Below are 27,511 nucleotides of genomic sequence, written 5' to 3' on the forward strand. Positions count from 1 at the left end.
GCCTCCCTCCTGGTTTCTAAGGGAAGGAGCACCACAGAGATCCATTTCCCCACTAACTGAACCATACACACCGACATACACAGCCCCCACGAAGGCACAGTGTCAACCTTGGTCTCAAATAATAGGGCTTGTCCCCCAGTTGCACAATATGGGTACGTGAACAGAAGTACCCACACCACTCCTGAGGGGCTCTGGCATCAGGGGCCACAGAGAAAGTGCTGGGCCAGTTCTTGGAGACAGCTGGTTCCAACTAATGCCGCAGGAAGCCAGGTCTGGGTTTTAAAGGGAGGGGAAGGCATGCTGTGTGAGAGGAATAGTGTAAAGAACTGAGTCTGAAGACCACAAACATGGATAGAGTGGAGGATTTATTCTTTACCTTCTCTACAGCAAGGCAGTGGAGAATGAACTCTGCCTGTTTTAATGTTGCACATTGAAACACTAACTAAAATTCGGGCTGCAGCTGTGCTACTCATAGTGCCATATGGGGGCAGCAGCAGCATCTCCTGGGGGCTTGTTAGAAATGCACATGCGGGACCTCCCTGGTGGTCCAGTGGTTCAGATTGCAGCGGAGCACTGGTTCGATCCCTGGTTGGGGAACTAAGATCCCTCATGCCACATAGCAAGGCCAAAATAAATAAATAAATGAGTAAAGAAAAAATTAAGTGCTTTAAAAATAAAGTAAAACATTAGCAGCTTTAAAAAACAGAAATGTGCACGCATAGACCGCAGATCTAACACACCTCGCAGGGCTCCGCTGGACACCAGTTACACACCTGCTCCTCTGTGCTGCATGCTTCCCAAGGGAGCCAGTAATGACACTGGTTGTGTGTTTCCACAGGATGCAGAGATTTCTGCCTTTGAGTTGCAGACAATCCTGAGACGAGTGCTAGCAAAGCGTGAGTATCCCCTCCTTGCAAATCCCTCATCCTGCTCGTCCTCCTGCAGTGTGAGGGGACACGGGGATCCTTCCCTTTCCCATCTCAGCTACTGTGATGGCTGAACCATCATTCCCAGTCCTGCTCAAACACTGCCACCACCAACAAAGAACTGGATGAAGGAGGTGCTACTTAATGTGATTTAAAAAAAAGAAAGGGCAAAGGTGGGACTTCCCTGGCGATCCAGTGGTTAAGACGCCTCCCTCCCAGTGCAGTGGGGCATGCACTGGTCAGGGAACTGAAATCCCACCTGCCACGTGGCTTGGCCTAAGAAGGCAAACGTTTCTGGAGTCTGGTGGTCAGAAGTCACATCCAGGTTTCCGTGACTTACTAGCTCTGCGGTCTAAACGAAATTAGGTAACCTCCCTGACTCTCGTTTCTTTATCTGCGAAATAGGCACATGTTTGTTTATCTCTTCAGAGTGACTGAGATGACATGTAGGAATTGCGTAGCACCAAGTCTGGGCTCTGTAAATGGTGGCTGTTACCATGATTAATTGGTAAGAAAGAGTGAGTCAGTCCAGATGAAGGGAGCCCGAAAGCACTCCCCATGGCTGGACTCCCAGCTGTGTCCAGTGGGGAACGACTGACGGAGCAGCACTAGCTCACTGATTAGCCAAGATGGAAAAATGCACGATCTCTCTTTCACTCAAACTGAGGGGGTGGCATTAAAAAGGCTCATCTCCCAAATGTGTGTCTAACTGCGCCTGGTCAAGCCAGTTCTTATTGGGAGAAACGTCACTTCAGTTGACCCAGCGGGCCAGGCAAGTGGCTTCAAGGCTGCCCAAATGGCTGCTTTCAGCCTGGGCTGACGGGCTTCCACAAAGAGTGGGCAGAAGCGGGTGGAAGCTTGAGAAGGAACTAGAGAGCCACGGTCCTCACATACCCTTTCAGGTTTAACTGTTTCTTAGGCAAAAACTAGGGCTTCCCAGATGACTCTAGTGGTAGAGAACCCACATGCTTATGCAGGAGACATAAGAGACACCAGTTTGATGCAGGGCAACCCACTCCAGTATTCTTGCCTGGAGAATCCCATAGACAGAGGAGCCTGGCAGGCCCCAGTCCATAGGGTCACATAGAGTTGGACATGAGTTAGCACAAGTGTGAGCAAAAAATAACAAGGGGTGGATAGTCCACCTCCCCAGTGTTGATCACCACTGCAGAGGTTAGCAAGAAGATGTGCACGCATGTGCTCACACTCACACACACATATACACATAGAGGCATTTCCCCCTCAAGTTATCCCGAGAACTATGCTGCTTTGATCAGACAGCAGCAGTCCACTGAGCAGGGTCTGTAGAGTATCAGGAGTTCTCAGACCAAATCAGAAACAAGTGAGTATGTTGTCAGATCTGAGTGTCAGTCTGGGGAATGTCTCCAGAAGTCCCAGGGACTGCACTCTGGCTCAATCCCAAGAGATGAAAATCCTCCTCTGGAAGCCAAAGAAGGTTCTAGGCCAGCAGGGTCTTCCATCACAGTGGATGCAAACAACACACCCTTCATGGGAACCATCTGTGGCCTTGGAACAAATGGCTGCGTTTGAGCCTCTGTGATTCGAGGAGCAGCAGTTAGGGGGTCGATTGGCCAGAAAGGCTGGGCCAGGGCAGGGCTTCCCCAAGACTCGTCCCGGTCCTAGGCCCTCCTCCTCTGATCTGGGGGTGACGAGAAGATGGTGTTTACCCTCAAGGCTGCCAGGCACAAGTGAGGTCATGGGCTCTTCAGCTGTGTGGCCGTCATGAGCCCAGGGACACTGAGCCTCATTGTTTCTGCACAGATGTGGGGGTGGGGGGTATGGCCAGCTCAGATTCAGCTGCTCTTTGTTGGGGGCGCAGCAGTGGCCTCCCCTGCACCTCAGAGCGTGGTACCTACCCCCAAGCAATGCCTGGTGACTCCTCTTTCTGCCCAAGGGCCCCATGCACAGTCTCATGCCTACACGGAGAAGGGGTGAGTGCCCAGAAGGGCAGCTTTGAGACAGGTTAGGCCCTAACCTTTCATGGTGAAAGGGGTGGGCTCCTCTGAAGGCTGTGGGAAGACTCATGTCTGTGACGAGGTGCTCACTCCACCTACTGACCACCAACTACACGGGACTCACCTTGCAAGTGACTCACCCAGGAGAACACAGGCTCCAGCCCTCAATTCCCACCCAGCTGGGGACACACAGGACCCCTGAATGCCTACAGGGAGACAGTTAAGTAAACTTCCTCTTCAGGACCCAGCCTAGAATGAACACATGGGGCTTCCGATCTGTCCACAGGTGGCTTTGCACTTAAAGACCCAGACCTTTATCATCCTGTTATTTATTTAAAAAACACTTGGCCGTTTCAACCCCTGGTCGGGGAACTAAGATACCGTGCCGTGCGTCACAGTCAAAAAAAATTTTTAACAAATAAAATTTTTTAGAAAGCTCCTATTAAAATCCTGAGTGCCCCATGGCTAATATACAGAGAAGTCAAAAAAAGGTTACACATCTCTGCACTGTCCCAGTATCGTGGCCATCAGCCTTATGTGGCTATTTAAAATAACTTAAGTGGCTCCTCTGGTGGCTCAGCAGTAAAGAATCCGCCTGCAATGCAGGAGACACTGGGTTCAGTCCCTGGGTGGGGAAGATCCCCTGGGGGAGGAAATGGCAACCCACTCCAGTATTCTTGCTGGGAAAATCCCATGGACAGAGGAACCTGGTGGGCTATAGTCCATGGGGTCACAAGGAGTCCGAAGCGACAACGACTTAGCACACACAACTGGATCCCATGTCAGGGGTGCAGATACAGGACCTCCCTGTCCTAGAAGGTCATGTTGAACTGCTCCACAAGATGCTCCTCTCACACGTCTTTTGTCTCCTAGGCCAAGATATCAAGTCTGACGGCTTCAGTATTGAGACCTGCAAGATCATGGTGGACATGCTCGACGTATCCTTTAACAGGCCCTGAGGACAGAGGCTGAGGAGTATGAAACTGCATTCTGGGAAGGTTCAAACACAGGCTTCCTTCCCCTCGCAGCGGCCAGCTGTCCCCGCTGGCTGAGGTGTAGGACTGTTGTCAGCACTGACCTCGCTCGCTGGGGAAATTCAGGAAACTTCAAATGAGGGAATGCAAGATGCCACATTCACTCCAGCCCTGTCCCCTCCCACCACCCCCACCACAGGCTGAGTGGTTCCTGGGCTCTTGCAAAAAGTGCCCAACAGCACACCCACCGTCACTGCCCAGGGCAGTTTGGACTTGTTACCTCTAGGGGAACAGTCCCTAAAACGTGGTATTTCTGATGTGAATGTTTCCCCAGGCATGGCTTTCTTTCCTGATTCCTAAGATCGCCCCCACCCCCCAACAAGAGCACAGTCCTTCATCTTTGCTCTGGCCCCTTCCTAGGCCACCACCTGGCCCTGAGGCCAACTCCTCACCCATCCAGTGTCCTTCCTGCTTCCTGGGAGGTGCTGGGCAGGAGTGGCCTGGATGGTCCAAGCTGCTGTGAAGCTTCATTTGGTGGGCCCTTGGCACCTGCTGTGAGCTCCCCTCACAAAAGTCCTCTTAGAAATAATAATTCTCCCCAAATGGGCAAGGGCCGGGCCATTAAAAGCCACCTGAAGCCTCTGCATATCATCCGATGGCTCATTGCTAGCAGGACCTGGGGCCTTCAGCAGATCACCCCCAGACCAGTCAGCATGCAGAGTCAGGGGGCCTGCAGGTCTCTATTGGGCCCGTCCACCAGCCCTTAGAGGGAGGTCTAGCCAGTGTGAAGACTGGAAAAGGGCCTTCTGTGAGAGCTCCTCGTGAATGACCGGGGTTATCAGACTCCCTAGGGGAGAGGACAGACGAGGTGACTCACCCCAGGTGGACCCAGACTCTGGGAGCTTTCCTTAACTGAAGGCAGTCGGATGGGAGCGGCAAACTGGGTCTGAAGGAGTTCTACATTCTCTGGACGAAGATTCAGAAATACCAAGTGAGAGCCCATGAGGGCTGGGCGGCAGGGATGGTGGGTCTGTGTCGGGATGTGGAAGGACAGCTCCAAGGGGAGGGGATTGTACCTGCGATGGAGTTCAGAATGGGTGCACACAGGTCGGGGCAAATTAAGTGGCATCCTTCCTGCCTTATGGACTGGAAACGGGGTCATCTAAAAGCCACCATCAAACGTCCTGAAAAGGTTTGTGTAACTGTAATCCCTTGTAGTTTGGGTTTCTGACAGCTCAAGTGCAAAGATTACAGAAGATAGTAACAGGACTCAGGGAGTTGGCTAGGTGATTTGATGGGCTTATTTATAATCCAGCTCACACACAGAGGCAAAATACTATTTAAGGCTGAAACGTGGATGATTTTTCCAAGGCCAAAGTAGAGGCACACCCCAGCTCCACTTAGCACACAGCAGAGGTAACTTGCTGCCTTTCAGGTCATGATTTTCTGTTTTGCCTGTTCCAGAAAATTTACCGGGAAATCGATGTGGACCGGTCTGGAACCATGAACTCCTATGAGATGCGGAAAGCATTAGAAGCAGCAGGTAATACTTCCTCACTGTATTTTCTTTCTTTTATCTGTAGAACATCTGAAAACTTAGATGATATGATACAAAGCTTGGTAAACTATGAAATAAAGTAGGCACTGGTTCAATACAAACACATCCTTTTCATTCGCCTTTTAAAAACGAATTGGTAAATGAAACGGAGTCCAGGATGTGTCTGTCTGCTTTCGAAGGCTTCTTGAATCCCATTTCCCTCTGAGGGCCCTGGTGGGTTGCAGGCAAAGTCAGTTCTCAACAGAGCCACCACTCCCACTCCCCACTCCCCACTCTGTTCAGGTGCAGAGCTGGTTCAGCAGAAGTGGGGAGTCCAGCTCCACCCTTGAGTGAGGCCCTAACAGAATGTGATGTCCGTAAAAAAAGGACACGCGCTGTAGGAGACCTGCAGAGTGGGAGACTGGTGTGGGGACAGATATGACAGCATGGAGTTGTTCATTCGATGGGATAATGCTGCAGCAGAGACCCCCAAGTAAGTAATTTAAACAACATACGCTGTTTTCTCACATAGCAATTCAAGCTAGAGCCGTCCAAGGCCAGGACGGTGTTAGGGACCCAGGTTCCCTGTCATACTGTGTCACCAGTCTGCAGAGCATTGCCTGTATCTGCAGGACCAGGACAGCTTGCCAAAGCCACAGGCTAGCAACAGGCTGACAGAAGGAGGCAAAGACAGTCTCCTTGTCTTCATGTATATATGGGCTTCCCTGGTAGCTCAGCTGGTAAAGAGTCCATCTGCAATGCAGGAGACCCCAGTTCGATTCCTGGGTGGGGAAGATCCCCTGGAGAAGGGATAAGCTACCCACTCCAATATTCATGGGCTTCCCTAGTGGTTCAGACAGTAAAGAATCCACCTGCAATGCTGGAGACCTGGGTTCAATACCTAGGTTGGGAAGATCCCCTGGAGGAGAGCATGGCAACCCACTCCAGTAATTTTGCCTGGAAAATCCCCATAAACAGAGGAGCCTAGCAAGCTACAGTCCATAGGGTTGCTAAGAGTTGGACATGGCTGAGCAAGTAAATGCACGCACACACACACATATAAAGAATTTATTATCTGGCTGCTTGCCATCTTCCTTGGGTCATGTGAGATCTTTCATCATGTTATGTAACCTCAGTAGTTCGTGGTGTGAGGGCTCAGTTGCCCCAAGGCATGTGGGATCTTAGTTCCCCCACCAGGCATGAACACGTGTCCCCTGCATTGCAAGGTGGATTCTTAACCAGTGGACCACCAGGGAAGTCCCGATCTCCTTGCCTTTAAGGGCATACATCACTCTGTACACAAATACCCAGTGCCAGGGCTTAGTCACAAGACCTCAGAGGACTGCAAGGGAAACTGAGAAATGTAACCTGAATTCTAGGCAGCCATGACCTGTTAAAAATTCTACTACTATGGGAGACCACCTTGGTGGTCCAGTGATTAAGACTCCACACTCCCAATGCAGGGGGCCCAGGTTCAATCTCTGGTCAGGGAACTAGAGCCCACGTGCCACAACTAAAGAGCCTGTGTGCCCCAACTGAAAGATCCTGCATGTGGCAACAAAGATCCTGCGTGCTGCAGCTAAGACGCAGCACAGCCAAATTAAAAAAAAATTCTACTACTATGGAAAAAGGGAGAATACATACTGGTTTAGCATGAAGAGTTTCTGCCACATCCATCCAGCAACGCCAGAGGCACTGGGTTTGCAAAATAAACAGTCTCACAGCAGAGCAGCCAGGGGGGACCAGAGCAATGACAACTGTCATCTAAACTGCCCCGCTGGGTCCACACCCCATGCAGAGCCCGGGGGTGCAATCGAACACATCACCATCAGTTTGCTTATTCATTTATCTTCAGGTTTCAAGATGCCCTGTCAGCTCCACCAAGTGATCGTCGCCCGGTTTGCAGATGATGAGCTCATCATCGATTTTGACAATTTTGTCCGGTGTTTGATTCGACTGGAGACACTATTCAGTAAGTGCCCATTGGGGGAAAAGACCCATTTCCGTTCTCTCGGCAGGAAAGCAGCCTACTTTTCCTCATGGGTGAAACAACCTGAGCCAGAGACGAGTCTGTTCAGCTGAGAATGAAACTCTTTCTTTAATCTGGGGATAGTGGAAAGAAATCATAGCTGTGACATTGGATGAAATCAGCTGCCAGTCCAAGGAAGTGGATAATGTGATCTTTGTTTCAGCTCACTCATTTATGCGACATCCTCTTTCTTCCTCCACAGGGATATTTAAGCAGCTGGACCCCGAGAATACTGGAATGATCCAGCTCGATCTTATCTCTGTAAGTCAGCAGCCTCCCAGCCCCGACTCCTAGGGGAGAAGGGCTGTTACCGGGGTGACAGAGGACTGGAGTTTTTGGTCTGTCAACTGCAGGCTGTAAATGGTTATGAGATCCCAAACTGCACTTCTGTTTGGTTGTTCCCAACTACCTATTGATTCTCCAATCCGAGAAAATATACCTGGCTCCTCCTCCCATGAGCTTTGCCTTGAGAATAGCACAAAGTTAGAATAAGGAGAGGGTGGCTGCAGAATGCCTCTTAGAAAAATGACCTGCTAATTAGCAAGCATGGGAGAAGGTGCTTATGCAAAGAAGTCCTTTGGCTGAAAGTTAAGTGGCTCTTAGGAAGATCCATCATTCTTAGTTCTGCTTAAGGACTTTGTGAGCAAATTACTTTTCTCGATTTCCTCTGCCCTTGAAGTAAAACTAACAATAGTGACTAAGCTTGCCATATATAATAATTGTGTTCATATGGTTTAGAATCCCAGTGACAGCCACCTATAAAATGATCACCAATCCAAATTCAGTTGGTACTCCAGTTCCACAGAAAGGAAAGCACAAAATGTTCTCTTGTCATCCAAAGACGGAAAGTACTCTCACTTCAAAGGAGGAGGTCACTGGGGTTACTTTCATCCTCACAGGGCCCCAGCCTGCTTTTCCTCTGTCTGAGGGGCAGCTGAGCTTGGAGCAGCAAGGGCTACCTACAGAGGGTAGGGTGGCATGACCAGTGCTGAGTGGGGATGACCTGATCCCATGGGCCAGAGGGCAGAGTGGCAAGGACAGGGGGTGGGGTCGGGGGATGAGGAACTGGCACTTCTTTCCTTGAATTTAGAACTCTGGAGGAACCCAGCAACTAAATGACTCTTTCAGTCTGCTATTATGCATTTTAAAGTAACATGAGCCAACTGCAGATACATTTTAGCTGGTTCCAAAGAACTAATTTGCTTGAAACTCATGTAGCCCAGGAAATAACCCTCCCCTGAGACTGCAGTTAAGGTGGAGGCATTCCAGTTGGGGCCTAAACGTGCCACGTGTGAAGTTTGCAACTGTAGTCCCCTTTATCATTCTCAACGGAAATCTTACTCCTCCCCGGCTGCCACTGTTCCCTATGACCAGCCTACTCACACCACCATCCCCATTTCCTCTGAGAAGCATCTTACCCACTGGCTTTCCATCCTTTCTAAGCCTTTCCTTTGACAGGTCCCTGGAGTTCCCTACTCTCTTTTTTTGTTTGTTTTTGGCTAAGGCAGTAACAGCAGGAAGATCTCCCCTTTGGTTTGCCGTGATGGTCAACCTTACCTGCAGGCTAGACCTGGGAAGCTTCAAGAAGTCCAGATGTCCAGGCCCATTCCAGACTTAATTTCATTAGAATCTGGTGTAAAGTTCCCAGATTCCTCCAATATAGAACTAAGGTTGGAGACCACTAGTTTAAGGGTTTATTCCCCACCCTAAGCTAACCTCTTATGCGACACTCTGAGGCAGAGAGGTGGAAATGCTAATTCAAGTGTCCAAGTTTGAGGTTGCATTCCAGTCATCCCTGTAATTCGATTCGTGACCACCTGATTCAAATAACCACTTTTTACTGCCCTGTAAAAAGCTAGACTGTAGAAATCAGGTAGAAAAAATGAGTTAGTGCAGTCATATCTTAACCCTTAATCAGCTTTTCTGGTGTAACAATCAATCTTTCAAAATAATCTACACCCTTTGAGTTTAAAAAGTGATCCCTGATTTTTTTTTCTTCCTTTCCTCACAGTGGCTGTGTTTTTCAGTACTTTGAAGCGATAACCAATCTGCCTGAAGACTTCTCATGAAAGAATATCAGCTGAGGACTAAGCCTCCATGGAGAAACTTTTTATCTAGATCTTGAAATTATGGGAACATTTACTTAAACTGATGATTAGAGCTGAAAATGATACTGTCGACTTGAGAAAGCAGAACTTTCAGATATCAAAGTAAAAGATTTGCATATAATTATACTAAATGAGTCACTTAACCCTTGACAAACTTAGGAAAAAACCTTCCATCTGTATATAGTATACACTTTTTACTTTTACATACTTTCCTGTTTAGAGCAATATTAAATCAGGAAAAACTGCAGGGAGGTGTTTAACAGCTGAGCTTAATTGAACATTCAGTCAACCTCAAAGGACACAATGTCTGCCAGCAATAAAGCAACTTCAAGTTTAAAAATGCAGCTATGACATCTACCAAACAGCTGTCCAGGGATTCCTTATTGCCCTTGAGTAAAATGGAAAAATATGATGCATCATGAAGGCATCTCAAGAGGCCAGGTGAGAAGCACATCTCAGTCATTGGGTTAAGTAAGAGATTTTATATAACACTGATTGGTTAACCAGCATGTCTTAACTCAAGTGCTAGAGCGCATCTTGTCTTAACACACTGAGCATTAATGATACCAAAAGGATGCTACTCTGGCTCAGCTGAAGCACTGACCCAAACTGGGCATCTATCCACAAGCCCACTGTGATGGAAGACAGCACAGCTGTTCGCCGCCCGCCTCAAACCTTCCCGAACTTCCCCACTAGCATCCACGCATGGACTGGGGGAAACGTCTCGTAGAAACCCCCAGGGAAACCACCCGAGCTTGTTTCCTGGCTTTAAATTGAGAAAAATGCTAGTGACATTATACAAATACTGCCTTGTTGCCTTATCTTCTTCCAAGTGTACTGTTCAATAAAGAGTCGCCCAGGCAATCCCACGTGGGTGCTGTTCTTCCTGGAGAGGCGCAGCAGTGAGCACCCCCAGTCACAGCCCATCCCACTCCAGCAAGGTGCGCTCCCTCCCTCCAAAACTGCCTGTACTGGGAGGAGGGGCCTGCTCATCTGCCATTTCGTGGAACTGTAAAACTTTGTAAAAATCCAATTCAGAAGCTCTGATAATTGACCCTAAAGTTAGCTCCAACATCTGCTGTTTCTTGGTCTCCTGAAGAGGCACCGGCAGTTTCGTGCTGTGCCTGCCACCGAGTGTCCCTTTGGTGGAGGGAGCAAGAGCGATCCGGGAGGGCGTGCAGCTAAAGCCCCGGTCAACTGCTGGGGATCCTTGAGGAATGGTGGACGGGAAAGATGGCTAGGAAAGAGGACGGCACTCGCTGGCTAGGGCCTGACCTCTTTTGATGATCACCACTTACTTCCCAAAGTCAAACCCTATGAACACAGTTGCTCAGGCTGGGCCCACCTGAGATAATCTAGGATAATCTCCCTATTGTCAGGTCAGGTGATTCAGTTCAGTCGATTCAGTTCAGTCGCTCAGTCGTGACCGACTCTTTGCGACCCCATGAATCGCAGCACACCAGGCCTCCCTGTCCATCACCAACCCCCGGAGTTCACTCAGACTCACATCCATCGAGTCCATGATGCCATCCAGCCATCTCATCCTCTGTTGTCCCCAATTTAAATCTGAAAAATCCTTCTTGGCAGTACCTAGATTAGTGCTTGATTAAATAACCAGGCATCTCAGGCTGCTGTAGAAAAATACCACAGTCTGTGTATCTTAAACAACATTTATTTCTCATGGTTCTGGAGGCTGGGACATCCAAGACCAAGGTGCCAGCAGATCCAGTGTCCGGGAGAATGGCAGCCTTCCTGGGGTATCCTCACAGAGTATACTAAGACTTTTCCTTTCATCAGGACACTAAGTTCATGCAGCCCCTCCCTCATGTAAACCTAATCACCTCCCAAAGGCCCCACCTCCAAATACTATCACACTGGGGATTAGGGTGTCGACACGAACTTTAGGGGGACACAAATATTCAGTCCACAACACAACAGGACAAGAATATGGGGGACTGGCGGGGCATCTGCGGAATTCTGTCTACCACACAGGCCCTCTGACATTTCATCCATGTTTTCTCTATTCACTGTTAGTCTGAAAGGCACAGTATGTTCTGCTATCTACCTTCCTTTCTTGCTAGAATTTACTACTCATAAAAATGTCTAAGGAAATGTGACCACTCGTTTTCTCACCTGTATCTTCTAATAAATGAAGCAGTTTTACTAAGCAAAATGAGGTCCTAAACAATTCACGAACTTGGTAACATATTAATGTGCAGGCAGGGGCTACATAACTTTACATCCTGTAACTCAATGTATATAACCATATGAAGAATCTGAAATAAAATGAGGACACAAACAGCCTGTCAGAAGCTCTAGGTAAAGGTACAAGTTTCTATCACCAAGGCCTCTAAGATCTTTTATAAAAAGTCTTAATTCTATGTCAAAGACCACCACAAAAATCACAAATTGCAAAACTGAGCAAAGAAATACTTATATTTAATCACATGGCTGGTAAAGAAATTATTTTTCAGCAGAGTATGATATTCCAATGACTTAGGAACTTGAAACACAGCTGCTAATGACATAAAAAACTAGAGCCAGTAAAAAGCTTAGAGTCAAAAAGTTTAATTTTATTACAATTATTTTTAAAGTCAACTATGATCTTGACAAATATCATGAGTAAGTCTATAGCAAGTCCCTAATTTCTGAGATACAAAAGACAATAAATATAGACTCAAATCTCAGCCTACAAACAAGAATCTAAATCTACCTGTAGCATAGTGTGGTTTCAATATCTCAAAGATATGGTGCTACAAGGAATCATTCCATCAAGTTATTGCTCGCTGACAACCATCAGACAGTTCTTCACAGACAATGCACAGTGTGTGGCGCCTATGGGCCTCCATCAAAGTCCCCCGCGGGCCTGCTGTTCTGGGGGACAATCAGAGATGGCACCGTGGTGGCACTGGTCCTTCTGGTGGGAGGACAGGGGTGTGGCAGGTGCTGAAACACACCACCGGAAGCAGGGCAAGGAGCCGACCTCCCAGTAGTCCAATAAGTGGTCCCATTTCTTGCAGAGAACAGGATTGTCACCATGGACTTTTCGGAGTACAACACAGGACACCTTGCCCAGCGCGGCGCATCAGCTTCCTGCCAAGCTCTGCTCCAGCAAGCTGAGCATCCTTTACCAACAGTGGCTGCTCCAAGCCTTCATCTTCTTCCAGAGCTCCTTCCTCACGGCTTTCACGTTACTCTGTCATTAAAATGAGTCTTGAGAAATTTCTGCCACAAACGATCATACTGTTTCTTCTTAGTGGTAACAGAGATTAATTCTTCATGAACTAAACGTCTGCAAAGTTTCAGGCCAAGCTCCTTTGTCTTGGTTTAATTCTTGGGTATAGCTGTTAAAAGAATTTTTAAAATATTTACATACGCACAGACATGGGAGTATAACACACCTTCAAAGAAATTAGGGGGCTGGGGGTGAGGGGGGGGGACGCTGATGTCACAGGAGAGAAATTAAACCAAAGAAAGGACTCTCTGCCATGTGAAGCAACCAGAGTAGCTGAATACCTCTTGTTGTCATAGGGGTTCCCTCAACGGGAACACCCCTGGTGCAGTGATATAAGATCTGGGATGTCTCAGAGCATTGACTTCCTCTACGCAGCCTACTGAACTGCAAATCAAGTCCAACAAGGACCACAAAGGACTAGAAGTGACTTGCAATATGCTATAAGCTCCAACATGGAGGACTTCTGTTCTGAGGGAAAGGATAAGGAGTTGAAAAGTCTCTTTGAACTTTATGCACAATGGACGTCATGTGGCGTCAAGGGACTGGAGACCGTCACGGACGAAATGCCACAGACTAAAAGTCTACAGATTTGAGGGAGGATACGTGGAGGTTTTTTGTTTTAGGATCTCGTGCTTTTGTGTTTTCCATAACAAGAGCCGGGAAGGAGAGTGTTCATGAAGCCAAGAGCAAGTCAGACTAGTCATTCAACTGGCAAACAAAACCAAACCCTTCCTCCCGCCTTCTCCTCCTCCAACAAAGGGGAAAAAAAGAAAACCGAGTCGGACTTCAAGCCAAAGCTGAAAAGTTAACTGAGGGATCAATGTTATATCAAGGACTGCTTCTCTCTGCAAGGAAAAATACTTGGCCAATACAGTCTTCAAAACTTGTATGTGAGCCTCAGACTGAAAATTCAACATTTAGGCAATTTCCTTTTTAAAAAAACTTCAAAAGAAACCCAAGGAAGTTGTGTAGAGGCCACCTAGGAAATCTTTCTACCCAGGAAAGATTTGCAAAGGACTAAGAATATTTAAATGTTAGATTAAAATGAAAATCTTCAATCCAGTCCACTGATTTCAGAACCTGTGAAAGCCATACACAGAAGGAAAGCTTGGTATCTGACCAAGTGCTTCCACACTTGGGAACGAATCATTCTCCCCACGTTTCAGTAACCACTGGACCTCTCTGTTAGAAAATTAAAGTAAGACCCAAATAATCAACTACTTCTAAGGGGCAGAGCTTTCCACAAGAAACTATAAGAAGTAAAAGTACACATTTGCTCTTGGTGTTCATTAAAGAAGCAAAGTGGCTGCATGTAAGATTATGCTTCTCTGGCACTAAAGTCTTTGTAGAAGCAAACAGGAGGACTCAAAAGAGAAGCATCTCTGTATTTCTACTTTTGTCTGGTAATTTGAAAAGCTTTTTTGAATGGCTTGTTTTTTTTTCTTCCATTTTCATTACAATCAGATGAATAAATATTATCCAAACCCCAAATGTTTAACTTAATAATAAATTATGCTCCCAGGAAGACAGGCATCAAGATGAAAGTGAAAGTGAAGGTCGCTCAGTAGTGTCTGACTCTTTGCGACCCCATGGACTATACAGTCCATGGAATTCTCCAGGTCAGAAAACTGGAGTGTGTAGCCTTTCCCTCCTCCAGGGGATCTTCCAGGTCTTATAGGCGGATTCTTTACCAGCTGAGCTACAAGGAAAGCCCAAGAATACTGGAATGGGTAGCCTATCCCTTCTCCAGCAGATCTTCTCAACCCAGGAATCAAACCAGGGTCTCCTGCATTGCAGGCAAATTGTTTACCAACTGAGCTATGAGAGAGTCAAGATGTATGAAGTCATTTATACTGTACATCAACCAACAAAGGAGAAGAATGAGTCAGAATGAGGAGACGTGGGCCAGAATCCAAGCTCCAGATCCCAACACTGAAGTCATCTTAGCCATCTCCCCAGAGAGTAATGCCCGGGCACAGGGACACTCCCAGATGCACCCTGGTTTAGGACCTCAAGCTGGGCAGAAGCTCTCTGAAGGCACAGACCATGCTGGCCTGACAAATGATGAAAATACAGTAAAAATATCTCCCATTTGCTGTACATTAGACTCTGTCCAACTATACTAGCCTTTCCCTGAAAATACCCCCAGAATGCCTGCCCAAAGGGTGTAGCCCCTTCAGACTAATATAGATATGTTATTGGTTTATATGTGCTGATATGATTTGATTACTTTCTTGGTTTATATGAAACAAAATTCAGTGGTAGAGCAAGAACAAAGAATCTTGCCTCTGGTGCCCTGTTCAAACTCTCTAGCAGATTCACAAATCCCAACTTAAATACAAAATGTATTTCAAATTTCACAAGCTCAATTCCCATCACATTGTCCAATTATCTTCACTCTATTTATAAATGAAGATGGAACCCCAGACTTCTAGGGGCTGGTAAACCTGTAAATATGCTATTGACCATAATAGGAAATCACTGGAAATGAGGTTGTGGGTCTAAATTTAAGACTATCAAAAATGTTAAATTCCACTTATTAACAAAGGGCAGCAGGCTGCACTGAAGCTACAATACACAGCCGTTTTCCCCAAGCCCCTCTCTGACACACATAAAGACATCATTCACTTACTCCCAGCAAATTGCGTGGAACATATCCTTCCTTGTCGTTCAGGCGGGCCCACCACCATTCAATCTCATCTTCGTCTTCCCTGCGCACGATTGTCATGCAATCTCCTTCTTTCATGGGCAGCTCGTCGTCATTCTGAGGTTCATAGTCCCAAAGTGCATAAATGACCCCTTTATTCATTATGCCCATTTTCTCCTGAACTCCTAAAATCATGTAAGATACAGCACAGAGTAAGTACCTCAGAGGATACCACGCTCAGAACCTGCAGCTCCATGAAACTAAATGAGAAGTAATGGGGACCTGCTGGAATGGGAGAAACTACTACATTAAACATTCAATAAACAAACTTCCTGGGGCTGGGGAAGGAGAGGAATGCCAGCAGAGTAGAAGAAACATATAAAAGACAAGTTAATGTATGCTATTAGCTTTAAACTAGCTCTAAAATTAACCAACACTTTATAAGCAGCTCTCAAAACTACTCTCACTCAGAATACAAAAACAATTACAAACCCAGGAATGAACAAAACAACTGTTCAAGTCTAGAATATTAAAAAAGTGAATGAGACATCTGTCAAATTTTAGCAGACTCACTAAGTGTAATGACCAAGGAACTGTGGGATCATTTCTGTTCTCTACCTAAAACTTACAGCAGACAGAGAAAAAAAGATCAAAATGTTGTGCCTGTTAAAGTGATTTCTATTAATTTCCAAATAAGGAAAGATGGAAGAAATAAATATATATAATGTCAGAATGCAGAAAGAGGGACAGGTATTAGGATATAAAAGTCTATGTAGAGTCAACTTGAATGAGAATCAGAATTCTAAAGGTCACTGGAGTCCACAAACGGGGGGAAGGAAAAAAAATCCCCAAATGCTCACTTTTTACCAGAGTTAACAACAGATGTGCAGATGAACTAGGACTGCAGGTTTCATCTTTCTCCATTTATACCTCCCCATCCTCTAAGGTGACGCTAAGGAGTCGCAATCATCAACAGGCAGGCAACACAGGGGAAGGGGAAGAGGAATTAAGACAACAATCTCCCGAGCAAGGCAGACTTCATTATTATTATTTTCACTTTTTTAGAAAAGCCAGAAAAATACCTGCTTGCTTATGAATAGTCAGGTCTTTCAACTTATGTGAACCTAAATTATTCATCATAAACCTATTTTTCCTGTGTCAGTTAATGATGTTGCACACGCTACCTGTCTCTCACTCTGGGAAAAACTAGAAATTAAATCATTCTTTTCCAAAAGAAGGCTCTGACCCTGATCTAGAGGGTCAGGTTTCTACTCATGGGGACAAGTGAATTTCCAATTTTCCTGCTTATATAAGACATGCAAAATATGAGAGATTCACAAGGACAATAAGACTGATACAACCATCATTCCACTAAGTTTTAAAGCTGGCCAGATTTGTTACCTGTTTGGGATGGAATGATGCACTCGAAATAACAACTCGAGTCTCAATTCCTGGAAATCATTAGACATGAAAGACAATTTCTCATTGTTTATCAAACTAAGAGTTACAAATTATTGTTTTAAACAGTTTCTGAGGGCCTAAAAACATGCTCCACCTCACTGGTAATTTGGGAAATGCAAACTAAAGCCACAGTGGGATAGGATTCCAAACCCACCGAAGGTTAAAGAGAACATGGAGCAGAACGAACACTGCTTGACAGGCCTCCCCGTGACCTGGCAACTACTTCTAGGGACACCAGGAGACGGAGGACAAAAATGGTCACCAGGGCGGAAGGAAGGAAGCAAGGAAGAGAGAGGGAGGGAGGGAGGAACGAAGCGGGAAAACAACCCAATGTCTGCCCGAAGTAAAATGGGAATACAGCTCGCGGGAGAGTCCCAAAATGGAACAGCAGCACAGTGAAGAGAAACGTCAGCTACAGGCAACACCACCAGTGACTCAAAAGCCACAGTGAATGAGAAAGGAAGCCAGGCATCACTAGTACCGTTTCTTCTATATAAAGGTCCAAAACGGGCAGATAAACAGTAGTAGTTGTAGGAGTCATACAGAGGTGATACAACTATTGTTATCAATTCCAGGGGGCAGTCACCAAAGATGTGAGAGGGGCTATGTCAGGAGAGGGGCCCACTGATGGCTGAGAGAGCTCAGGGTCTGTTTCCCAGGCTGGATACCTGGATGCTTCACTGTGTTCAGCCTAGTAGCATCAGTATCTAAACTACACATCAGAACCGTTCTCAGTATCCACGATACATTTCACAAAATGTCCTTAAATGTTTTTAAAAATCACATTCCTTACTTAAATATAACTCAATCACCAGTATGAGCTATATTTTTTCAATATATGTTTTTAATAAAACAGAACACATATTACATAACACTGATTTTTAAACCCAATAATACATCAAAATTATTCTTTGATCTAGAGTTCAGAACACAAACAGTAAATGATCATAATATCAACAATGAAAACTAAGAGCTGAGAGATAAAGAAGAGAACCTGAAGTCTGTGGTTCTTCCTCTGACTCTCGCCCTTCTCTCCTAGAGCCTGAAAACAGGCCTAGTCACACCCTGAGCACAGCCAGAGAAGACATTTCACCTTGGGCATCTTCCCATGTCTGATGCCTGAGTGGTTTGGGGTCCTGGGACCTGCCGCCTCATTTGTCTCTGGCTTTATCGCTTCTCCCTTCCTCGCAAGCCAGTCTAAAAACAAATACTAACTTCAACTTCTAAGATTTGTTAGAATTTTTCCCTGTAAATTTTTCCCTGTAAATAACAACGCCAACCAACATCTATCCATCTAAAACCTCAAATTCATTTTTCTCTGGGTACAGCACTGATGTCATTATCCATTAGAATCATAAACTCAAAAATAAGAGAACAAAAGAGTCCAAAAATTAGCTCTGAAGTACATTCAGACAAGTCTGAATCAGATTTATCTACTTTGTGACAAGTCTGATTTAGCAGGAAAACTTGAATCAGTTGGATTCTTATTCCAACAATGCATTTCTCTTGATCATCTTAGAAGGGGGGAGGAGAGTTCTGCGTACTTATGTGCAAAGATACAGCAAGATACAGCACCATTTGCCAAGTACTGAGGTCTTACTAGAGGATCTTTTGATGGTCAAAAGCTATTAATCCCGCTAGATGCAATGCTGCATCACCATCTTTTGTTGGTAAAGATGTCCCTGACAATAGCTGCTTCTAGACACACGCGCACACACACACACACAAAAGCTGCATTCACATTTGAGATCAAGGCTGCCCTATTTTCAATGCCTAGGACAATGTACCAACACAAAATGCTTTCCCAAATAATAAGTGAAAGTCGTTCAGTCGTGTCTGACTCTGCGACCTCATGGACTACATAGTCCATGGAATTCTCCAGGCCAGAATACTGGCGTGGGTAGCCTTTCCCTTTTCCAGGGGGTCTTCCCAAGCCCAAGGATCGAACCCAGGTTTCCTGCATTGCAGACGGATTCTTTACCAGCTGAGCCACAAGGGAAGCCCAACAATACTGAAGTGGGTAGCCTATCCCTTCTCCAGCGGATCATCCCGACCCAGGAACCAAACCAGGGTCTCCTGCATTGCAGGCGGATTCCTTACCAACTGAGCTATCAGGGAACCCCCAAATAATAACACTTAGGGAACCCCCAAATAATAAGAACACTTATCAAATGATGCCCTAGAGATACAGGATACACGAATGCAGTAATACAATACGTGTGTATCTAGTTGCTCCATACCATACAGAAATTGCGAGCACTGGGTGTAGCCTTCTTCCATCTCCTCGCACTTATCGGCAGCTGTCTGCATATCACTGTAGGTCATGGCAAACACAGCGGCTCCTGACTCCACCAAGAACTTACACACCTGGACGTTGTTACAGGAGGCAGCGCAATGCAGGGGAGTCCTGTGGAGAAAGACACAGCAAGGGCTAGAGATGGATTCCCAAACTGCATGACAACTGCTATGACAGAGTGTCTGTAAAGAGAGTTCTCAAGTCTGTCGTCTACCAAGCCCCTCCTGAGAACCTTTCACACAGATTTTTGAAAATCAGTTAAACCCAGATATCTGGGCCCACCTGAGAATTCCAGAGCCACAAAGGTAAATGTCAGCGTGCGGGACCACACCAGGGGCCCGGGCGGGACCACACCAGGGGCCCGGGCGGGACCACACCAGGGGCCCCGGGCAGCACAGCAGGCGAGAGCAATCAAGGACACGGACGTGTCTGATCATCTAAAGCAGGATACAACGTATTTAGTTCACGCTCTGGAGCATCCAGTCTAATTATTTCTGCCACAGTGGAGGTTATAATTCTTTAAATAACAGGTCTTTCCTCAAAACATGCACCTTTAAAGATCCCTTTTGAAGGAACTAAGTTGCACCTAAAGAACTCCCTTCATCCAACACTCAAAATCCTTACTAAAACTTAATTGGGAAAAAAAAAATGCCAATTCAATCTGGATCAGAAAAAATGACTGTAAAATACACATCTCAATCTCTGAGGAGCAGATACTTATGAATACCATGACAGAGAATCTTCTCTAGCATCTCAAAGGTTTTGTAATGTATTATAAATGACTCCAGATTCATAGTAAAGGTGGAAGAGTCAGGACCACTGCTCAAACTCAGAAGACAGGCTTGAAGACATTAATCAGGCCCTGAAGTACGTGAAATTTCACTTCTTTACCCTCTTCTTTCCTCCCCTCGTCATTTTATTCCCTTTGGGTCTTTCAGAATACAAGTTTATTTCCTATCACCCATCCCAAACACTGTGTTCAATAGTTTGGTGAATATTACTATAGATCTTGAACTGCATGGCTTTTAAAATAGTGAACAATTATACATAATCTAAACTCCCAATATCAGGAAAACTAAAGGCATTATGACACATTAAGAATTTGTTTTGCTTATGGTATAAAGTTAAACTAAAAAAGTAGGCATAAAAAAGACAAATACTACATGTTATCACTTATATGCAGAATCTAAAAAATAAACAAATGAATACAAGAAAACATGTAGACTCACAGATATAGAGAACAAACTAGTGGTTACCAGTGAGGAAAGTGCAGCAAGGAAGACAAGAAGACAGGGATGAGGGACTCGGAGAGACAGACTACTATGCATGGAATAAATACAGCACGGGCAACAGAGCCAACATTTTAAAAATAACTAAGCAGAGTATAATCTATAAAACCGTTGAATTCCTATGCTATACACCTGAAACTAATAGAATATTGCAACTCAACTATATCTCAATTTAAAAAAACAAAACTCCACTGAGAGCTAAACTAAAAAAACAAAGAGACATGAAAAGCTATATATATATATATATACACACATTCATAAATGAGCTTGAAGGAAATATATTAAAATACTGACGGTAGGGTACACATGGCTTGTTTTCCTCATTCCTCTATTTTTGCATGTTTCCATATTGGGCTCATATTTTATACATATTCATTTTTTTAAACTGGAACCAAAATGCTTCTCAGAGTATCATTTATAACAAAACAAAAAATTGGAAAAACAATCTAAACATCTAACAAGAAGGAGACAGTCACAGTAAACGAGTCACAGCCAAGTGGTAGAAGAGGCTTTTTTGAATCTATGCATATGGGTGTCTGTAATTTATCTGCAATGTAAATTTTATATCACAATTATTTCCATATCAAGAGAAAAAACAGCCTATAAAATTAAAATACTTGAATAAACATGGTGTGATTTACAACTTAAAAAAATTTTCCAAATAGAAAGAAGTAAATTTTTGGTATTTTCCACTCCGCAAAAAAGCATACCATAATTTAAAATTTTATTTTTTCAAAAAATGAAATACAAAATTTCCTATCCATTCAATTATCCTGATAACTTCAGTTATCAGAAGTAACAGTAACTTATTTGGGCCTTTGATATTATTTGTTAATAATAATGTATTATCTTATGAACAATAATATTCATCAATTGCAATAGTATCTCCTAGGATTTATCCACAAACCAGTTCCACAAAATGCTCCATGAAAAATGATTCCACAGTCAAAAATATTTGGGAAAGGTTATAAATTATTCAATATGATCCCCTCTTAAGAGACACACGGTAGTTTCAGGGAGGTGGAAGGAAATGCTTAAATGAGCATTTCTCAGATCTGCTGAAGCATGCCAGTGAACTGTGTACCACTTTGGGACATTTCTTATTTTTATTATTTAACTACTAAACTTCTAAAACTCCATCTGCTTCCAGAATGGGAGTGAGAGGACTGTCACCATGAGGACATGTTAATTCCTTGAAAGCTCTCCCACGTCTCTCCTTTTAGATTATAAACAGCGTGAAGACACGCACTGACATACTTCTTTGCCTTCCAGAAGCACCTACAATACTGCTCCTCTGCTGCCTACACAGCAGATACAACTGAAGCCAGAATGGAGTTTAAAAGAAAATCTTACCATCCATCACTGTCAGCAGCATTGACATTTACACCAAACTGTACCAGGAATTTCACAATTTCAGTGTGACCTGCACACACAGCGTTGTGAAGAGCTGTAATACCTTCATCATTAGGCAGGCTTGGGTCATCAACCTATAACGTCAATAAGAAGGGCTACTGTTACTCAAATTCCTCGTTGCCTGAATGATCAAATATTAGCTGGCTCTTTAGGATTAAGAGAACTGAAAGAGAATCTTGTAGTAATTTCTTTTTTAAAGAAAATCATAATTAAAACCTACAGAAGCCAAAAAACTATACCAAGAACAGTTCTAGAAGTAAGATAGACATTAAGTAGGCACTCACTATAAAAAGGTTTTTTAAAACCTGAAAAAGTCCCAGAAACTATAACCTTACAGTCATTTTTGTTTATTTATCCTCCAACTTCCCACCACAAATTAGTCTCTAAGCAGAAGTTACATTTGCCATAAAGAGAAAGAAAGGTCAAACTAAAAATATTTTAAATAGCAGGCTTCTGAAAAGTAGGGACCACAACTGAACCACTGCAGAGTACAAATCCATAGATGAACAATTTTTAAAGGAGGGTCATGATCTCCCTGGGAGAGCAAAGTAACCCCAGAGAAAACTGAACGTCCACATTACTGAAATTGTTACAGCCACACTCTTAAAACAGAGAAGCTGGTTGTGGAGCATGCTCAAAAGTTCCCCTCAACAAACCCAACTCCCGAAAGAGAAAACAATGTAAATTACAGTGGCTTTCTGATCAGAGCTTTAAAACAAAATACAAGGTCATATTTATGAAATTAACTAATCCAGTCATACCTCATAAATAATTCTCTGTACAAGGTCAAATTCTCCCTCCAAAGAGGAATCTAGAAGCAAAGCAAGAGGGTTGAATTTCACCCTCATTCCATGCGCAATCCGCTCGGAACCAGTTTTACGCAAGTTTGTCCTTTTGCCCTGCAGAAGAAACACAGGGAAGATTTAGGAGACCAAAAAACAACAAAAAGGAGAGGAGTAACATCTCAGCTGAGTTAGTAAAAAGAACTTTAAAATATATATATTTAGCAGATTTTATTAAAGTGCAACATTATGCTAGAAAGTATATAAATCATAATACATAGCTTATGTGCACACATATTTATATATGCACATAACAGAGTGGAAAGAACTTAACTCTTTAAAACTTAGTGTCACATTTGGGTAACACTGGGCTAAGAGTAAAATCTGTAAAGCAGACTGGATATCTGTCGAGGATCAAAATTAGCCAAGACTGGTCTTTAAATTACCTAATATAGTAGAACAAACACCACATGATTAATCTGAGCAAGAGCACAAACTCTAAATTGTGATAGTTGACATTTATTGAATGATTATTCTTTTATTCTTCACGAAAACTCTATTATCCCGTTTTACAGATAAGGAAATTGAGGCACACAGCCTGTAAACATCAGTCAGAGACGGAATCAAATCCAAGTAATCAGCCTTCTTCAAAATCCTTCCTTCTAACCATTTTACAACATAAAGCCTCTTGTAGGGCTGGAGGAAAAGTATATTATAAGGAAAAATATAAAGATCAGTCTGACTTAGACAAACCAGGGAAGAATCCTACCAGTCTTAAAATGCTATCACTATTTTATATTTGAAAATTTTATTGTATTCCAAGATATATGAATAAATTATCAAGTCTTCTCTACATTTTAATACATCAGGCTTAAAAAAATTAGGCAACCAGATCTAACACTCTCTCTAAGATAGGTTTCTTAAACACAACCAACAGAGTAGAAACATTTCCTAGGGTATGATATACCACACTTCCTTTTATTTCAGATGTGGAACACTAAGAGAATCATGCCTCAGAACTTAGAAGCACGAATTTGTTAAATTAAAAAAAAAAAAAATTAAGTTCTATTTTAAAACATTTCCCCTTACAATTCAGTGTTCACTGTCTAAAACTTTTAAACAAATGTTGACTGTAAACTAGTAGCTAAAGCAACCTGCATGAACTTCCAGATGTTCAAGCTGGTTTTAGAAAAGGCAGAGGAACCAGAGATCAAATTGCCAACATCCACTGGATCATCGAAAAAGCAAGAGAGTTCCAGAAAAACATCTATTTCTGCTTTATTGACTATGCCAAAGCCTTTGACTGTGTGGATCACAATAAACTGGAAAATTCTGAGACGGGAATAACAGACCACCTGACCTGCCTCTTGAGAAACCTATATGCAGGTCAGGAAGCAACAGTTAGTACTGAACATTGAACAACAGACTGGTTCCAAACAGGAAAAGGAGTACGTCAAGATTGTCACTCTGCTTATTTAACTTATATGCAGAGTACATCATGAGAAACGCTGGGCTGGAGGAAGCACAAGCTGGCATCAAGATTGCCGGGAGAAACATCAATAACCTCAGATATGCAGATGACACCACCCTTATGGCAGAAAGTGAAGAGGAACTAAAAAGCCTCTTGATGAAAGTGAAAGAGGAGAGTGAAAAAGTTGGCTTAAAGCTCAACATTCAGAAAATGAAGATCATGGCATCTGGTCCCATCGCTTCATGGGAAATAGATGGGGAAACAGTGGAAACAGTGTCAGACTTTATTTTTTTGGGCTCCAAAATCACTGCAGATGGTGACTGTAGCCATGAAATTAAAAGACGCTTACTCCTTGGAAGAAAAGTTATGACCAACCTAGATAGCATATTCAAAAGCAGAGACATTACTTTGCCAACAAAGGTCTGTCTAGCAAGGCTGTGGTTTTTCCTGTGGTCATGTATGGATGCGAGAGTTGGACGTGAAGAAAGCTGAGTGCTGAAGAATTGAGGCTTTTGAACTGTGGTGTTGGAGAAGACTCTTGAGAGTCCCTTGGACTGCAAGGAGATCCAACCAGTCCATTCTGAAGGAGATCAACCCTGGGATTTCTTTGGAAGGAATGATGCTGAAGCTGAAACTCCAAACACTTTGGTCACCTCATGCAAAGAGTTGACTCATTGGAAAAGACCCTGATGCTGGGAGGGATTGAGGGCAGGAGGAGGAGGGGACGACAGAGGATGAGATGGCTGGATGGCATCACTGACTCGATGGACGTGAGTCTGAGTGAACTGCGGGAGTTGGTGATGGACAGGGAGGCCTGGCGTGCTACGATTCATGGCGTTGCAAAGAGACACGACTGAGCAACTGAACTGAAAGCAACTTTGGATAATCATTATTTTTTAATACTACCACATCTAAAGATGTAATAAGGGATCAAATGTATAAAACACTTAAAAAAAAATCTTTAGCAATATTTATTTAATTTTTTTGGCCACGTGGCATGTGGGATCCTAGTTCCCCAACAAGGGATCAAAAACCCATGCCTCTCATATGGAAGCGAGGAGTCTTAACCACTGGATCGCCAGGAAGGTACCTAGATCAGTTTTTTAGAAATCCTTATAATATACTATGTTGCCTTTGCCCAGGTTTTAAAAATTCATAGCTTGCATTCCTACTGAAATAAAATTGACTTCAAATTAAACTCTGAAAAAACTGACTTTAAAGACATTCTCACTACTTCAAAGAGGCATAATAAACTCCCAAAGAAAAGCTTAATATCTGGAAGGAGTCCGGGAGACATGTCCAAGTCAAAATACACAAAGTTTTAGAATAGCTTCATGTCATCTAAAATGTACGGAATGCGCAAAAGCAGATCTAAGAGGGAGCTTTCTTTACACACTTACCCCAGGAAACAAGAAAAACCTCAAGTAAACAACCTAATCTTATATCTAATGCAACTAGAGAAAGAAGAACAAAGAAAACCCTGTGTCAGCAGAAGGAATCACAAAGAATAGAGCAGAAATAAAGAAACAGAGATAAAGAAAACAACAGAAAAGATGAATGAAACCAAAAGCTGGTTCTTCAAAAAGGTAAAATTGATAAACCTTTAGCCAGACTCATCAAGAAAAAAGGGAGAGGGCGCAAATCAATAAAACTAGAAACGAAAGACGGAAGTTACCACTGACACCACAGAAATACCAAGGACCTTGAGAGACTACTACAAACAATTCATGCCAATAATATGGACAACCTGGAAGAAATGGACAAATTCTTAGAAAGGTACAATCTTCCAAGGCTGAACCAGGAAGAAATAGAAAATATGAGCAGACCAACTACAATTGCTGAAACAGAATAAATGTCAGAGCACAAGGAAACCTGAGGGATCACTATGATACCCGGAGATTTCAAACCAGGCTGAAGGTGAGGATAAGGCTAAAGACTGTATACCCCACTCTCTCCTACGCCCCAATTCAAGCAGAACCCAATTTTTCCAGAACCATTACAATTTTATTGATGTCGGAAGTTGGAGGTTCCATCTAAATATGACACTGAAAATCTGAAAATAAATTTCAACGCTAGAAAAAGTCAACTTTGAAAGAGTGATGTCACCAACAAGAAGTTAAAGCATCTGCCTTATTTCACAGCGCTAAACTAATGATCAGAAATTCCAGACGCAGTCTTTCCATTTCCAGTGTTGCTTACCTAACATGCACGCAACACCAGCTACAGAAGCAGCAGCAGACGTGGTATTTATAGGTATAAGAACAAAACTTTTGTTTCCTTCAGAAAGAAAGGGGTTCTTCCTAAAAAGTGAAAATGTTCATGATACTGAATATACTGCATTTTGATAACATTTGTAAGATCCACTCTGTGCCAAGAGAATTGCAAAGTGGAAGACATTTGTTACAATCAGCAGTTTAAACACAGATCTTCATTTGTGAATGGCTGTAAGTACTCGCTGGTGTTCTGCTGAGTTGTGACCATCAGCCACCCAGAAGGCTGTGACAAGATAAAAGCTTTCTGCAATGAAAGGTTTTACTTACAGGAGGCAGAGAAACCTGCCCGGTGATCTCAGGCGGACACAAGCTCATAGAGTCTTCTCCCGGGCCTTCTGGTTCCCCGGATGGGTATGGTGGGGGTGGGTAGGGGGGGTACTCCTCCAGGTACACTTCCAGCAGAGGGGGAGCCTCTGGGTTTGGTTCTTCCACACTGTTCTGGAAATTCGGGCTGCTGTCTGGGACTCCTTCAGGCACATACTCGAGGCCTGCAGAAAGAGCTGGCGCGTCACTGCTCTCTGTATTGGCACTCCCGGCCTCCTCCGGGGATGCCGGCTCAGAAACCAGAGGGACCACCTCCTTCTCTGGCTCCACAGGCAAATATGGATTCTGGATCTCCAGGGGGCTTTCCGGGCTGGCAGTCCCAGAAGCAGACTTGGATGGGTAAGCTGGGACAGAAATGGTCTCCATGGCGGCGATGGTGGTCCTCTGATACAGAAGTTTCTGAATATTCGGCCCATTAGGACCCTCGGGTTCTGTAATAGAGCTGCGTTTCTTTAGCGGCCGTGGGGCGTTCGACAGTTTCTTTCGTAGGGCTTCCAGGTCAGCATCACTCTGGTTTCGGTAAGGATTAGATAGGAAAGGCAGTAATTTGGTCGGGCTGAGTGGCCGAGGAATCCTTTCATTTTCGTGGGTCTCCTGAACTGAAGAAACAGGCTCTGTTTCGGGTTCTGGGCTGCCAGATTTGCCCTGGTTATTGGAATAAACATTCTCTGGGAGCTGCTGTTGGTTCTGAGCAGCAGCAATCACAGGCTTCCCATACACTAATTGGAATTGGGGGGGGAAAAAAAGCCTTGATTAATATTAAACAAAAC

General features: G+C 44.1%; 2 protein-coding genes across 5 annotated transcripts in view; one reads left to right on the plus strand and one right to left on the minus strand.

Annotated features, from left to right (window-relative positions):
* The window catches only part of CAPN2 (calpain 2), a 56,180-nt gene extending 45,761 nt beyond the window's left edge, over positions 1–10,419 (plus strand). Inside the window, exons 15-21 of the mRNA XM_052653442.1 lie at positions 839–896; positions 3,776–3,840; positions 4,799–4,867; positions 5,341–5,419; positions 7,269–7,385; positions 7,645–7,703; positions 9,454–10,419. Coding sequence (XP_052509402.1) covers positions 839–896; positions 3,776–3,840; positions 4,799–4,867; positions 5,341–5,419; positions 7,269–7,385; positions 7,645–7,703; positions 9,454–9,477 — 471 coding nt within the window. The 3' untranslated portion in view covers positions 9,478–10,419. The remainder of the gene's footprint in view (positions 1–838; positions 897–3,775; positions 3,841–4,798; positions 4,868–5,340; positions 5,420–7,268; positions 7,386–7,644; positions 7,704–9,453) is intronic.
* Positions 10,420–11,989: 1,570 nt separating this feature from the next.
* The window catches only part of TP53BP2 (tumor protein p53 binding protein 2), a 66,533-nt gene continuing 51,011 nt past the window's right edge, over positions 11,990–27,511 (minus strand). For 2 of the 4 annotated variants that reach the window (XM_052653745.1, XM_052653744.1), the window contains 6 exons: positions 26,685–27,460; positions 22,653–22,790; positions 21,832–21,965; positions 19,134–19,300; positions 15,418–15,617; positions 11,990–12,894 (listed from right to left, as the gene is read on the minus strand). In XM_052653745.1, coding sequence (XP_052509705.1) covers positions 12,853–12,894; positions 15,418–15,617; positions 19,134–19,300; positions 21,832–21,965; positions 22,653–22,790; positions 26,685–27,460 — 1,457 coding nt within the window. In that variant the 3' untranslated portion in view covers positions 11,990–12,852. The remainder of the gene's footprint in view (positions 12,895–15,417; positions 15,618–19,133; positions 19,301–21,831; positions 21,966–22,652; positions 22,791–26,684; positions 27,461–27,511) is intronic. The other 2 variants (XM_052653742.1, XM_052653743.1) reach the window with 1 other exon arrangement.

Source organism: Budorcas taxicolor, chromosome 16 (genome assembly GCF_023091745.1).
Source record: "Budorcas taxicolor isolate Tak-1 chromosome 16, Takin1.1, whole genome shotgun sequence".
In the NCBI taxonomy this organism is placed as follows: Eukaryota; Metazoa; Chordata; class Mammalia; order Artiodactyla; family Bovidae; genus Budorcas; species Budorcas taxicolor.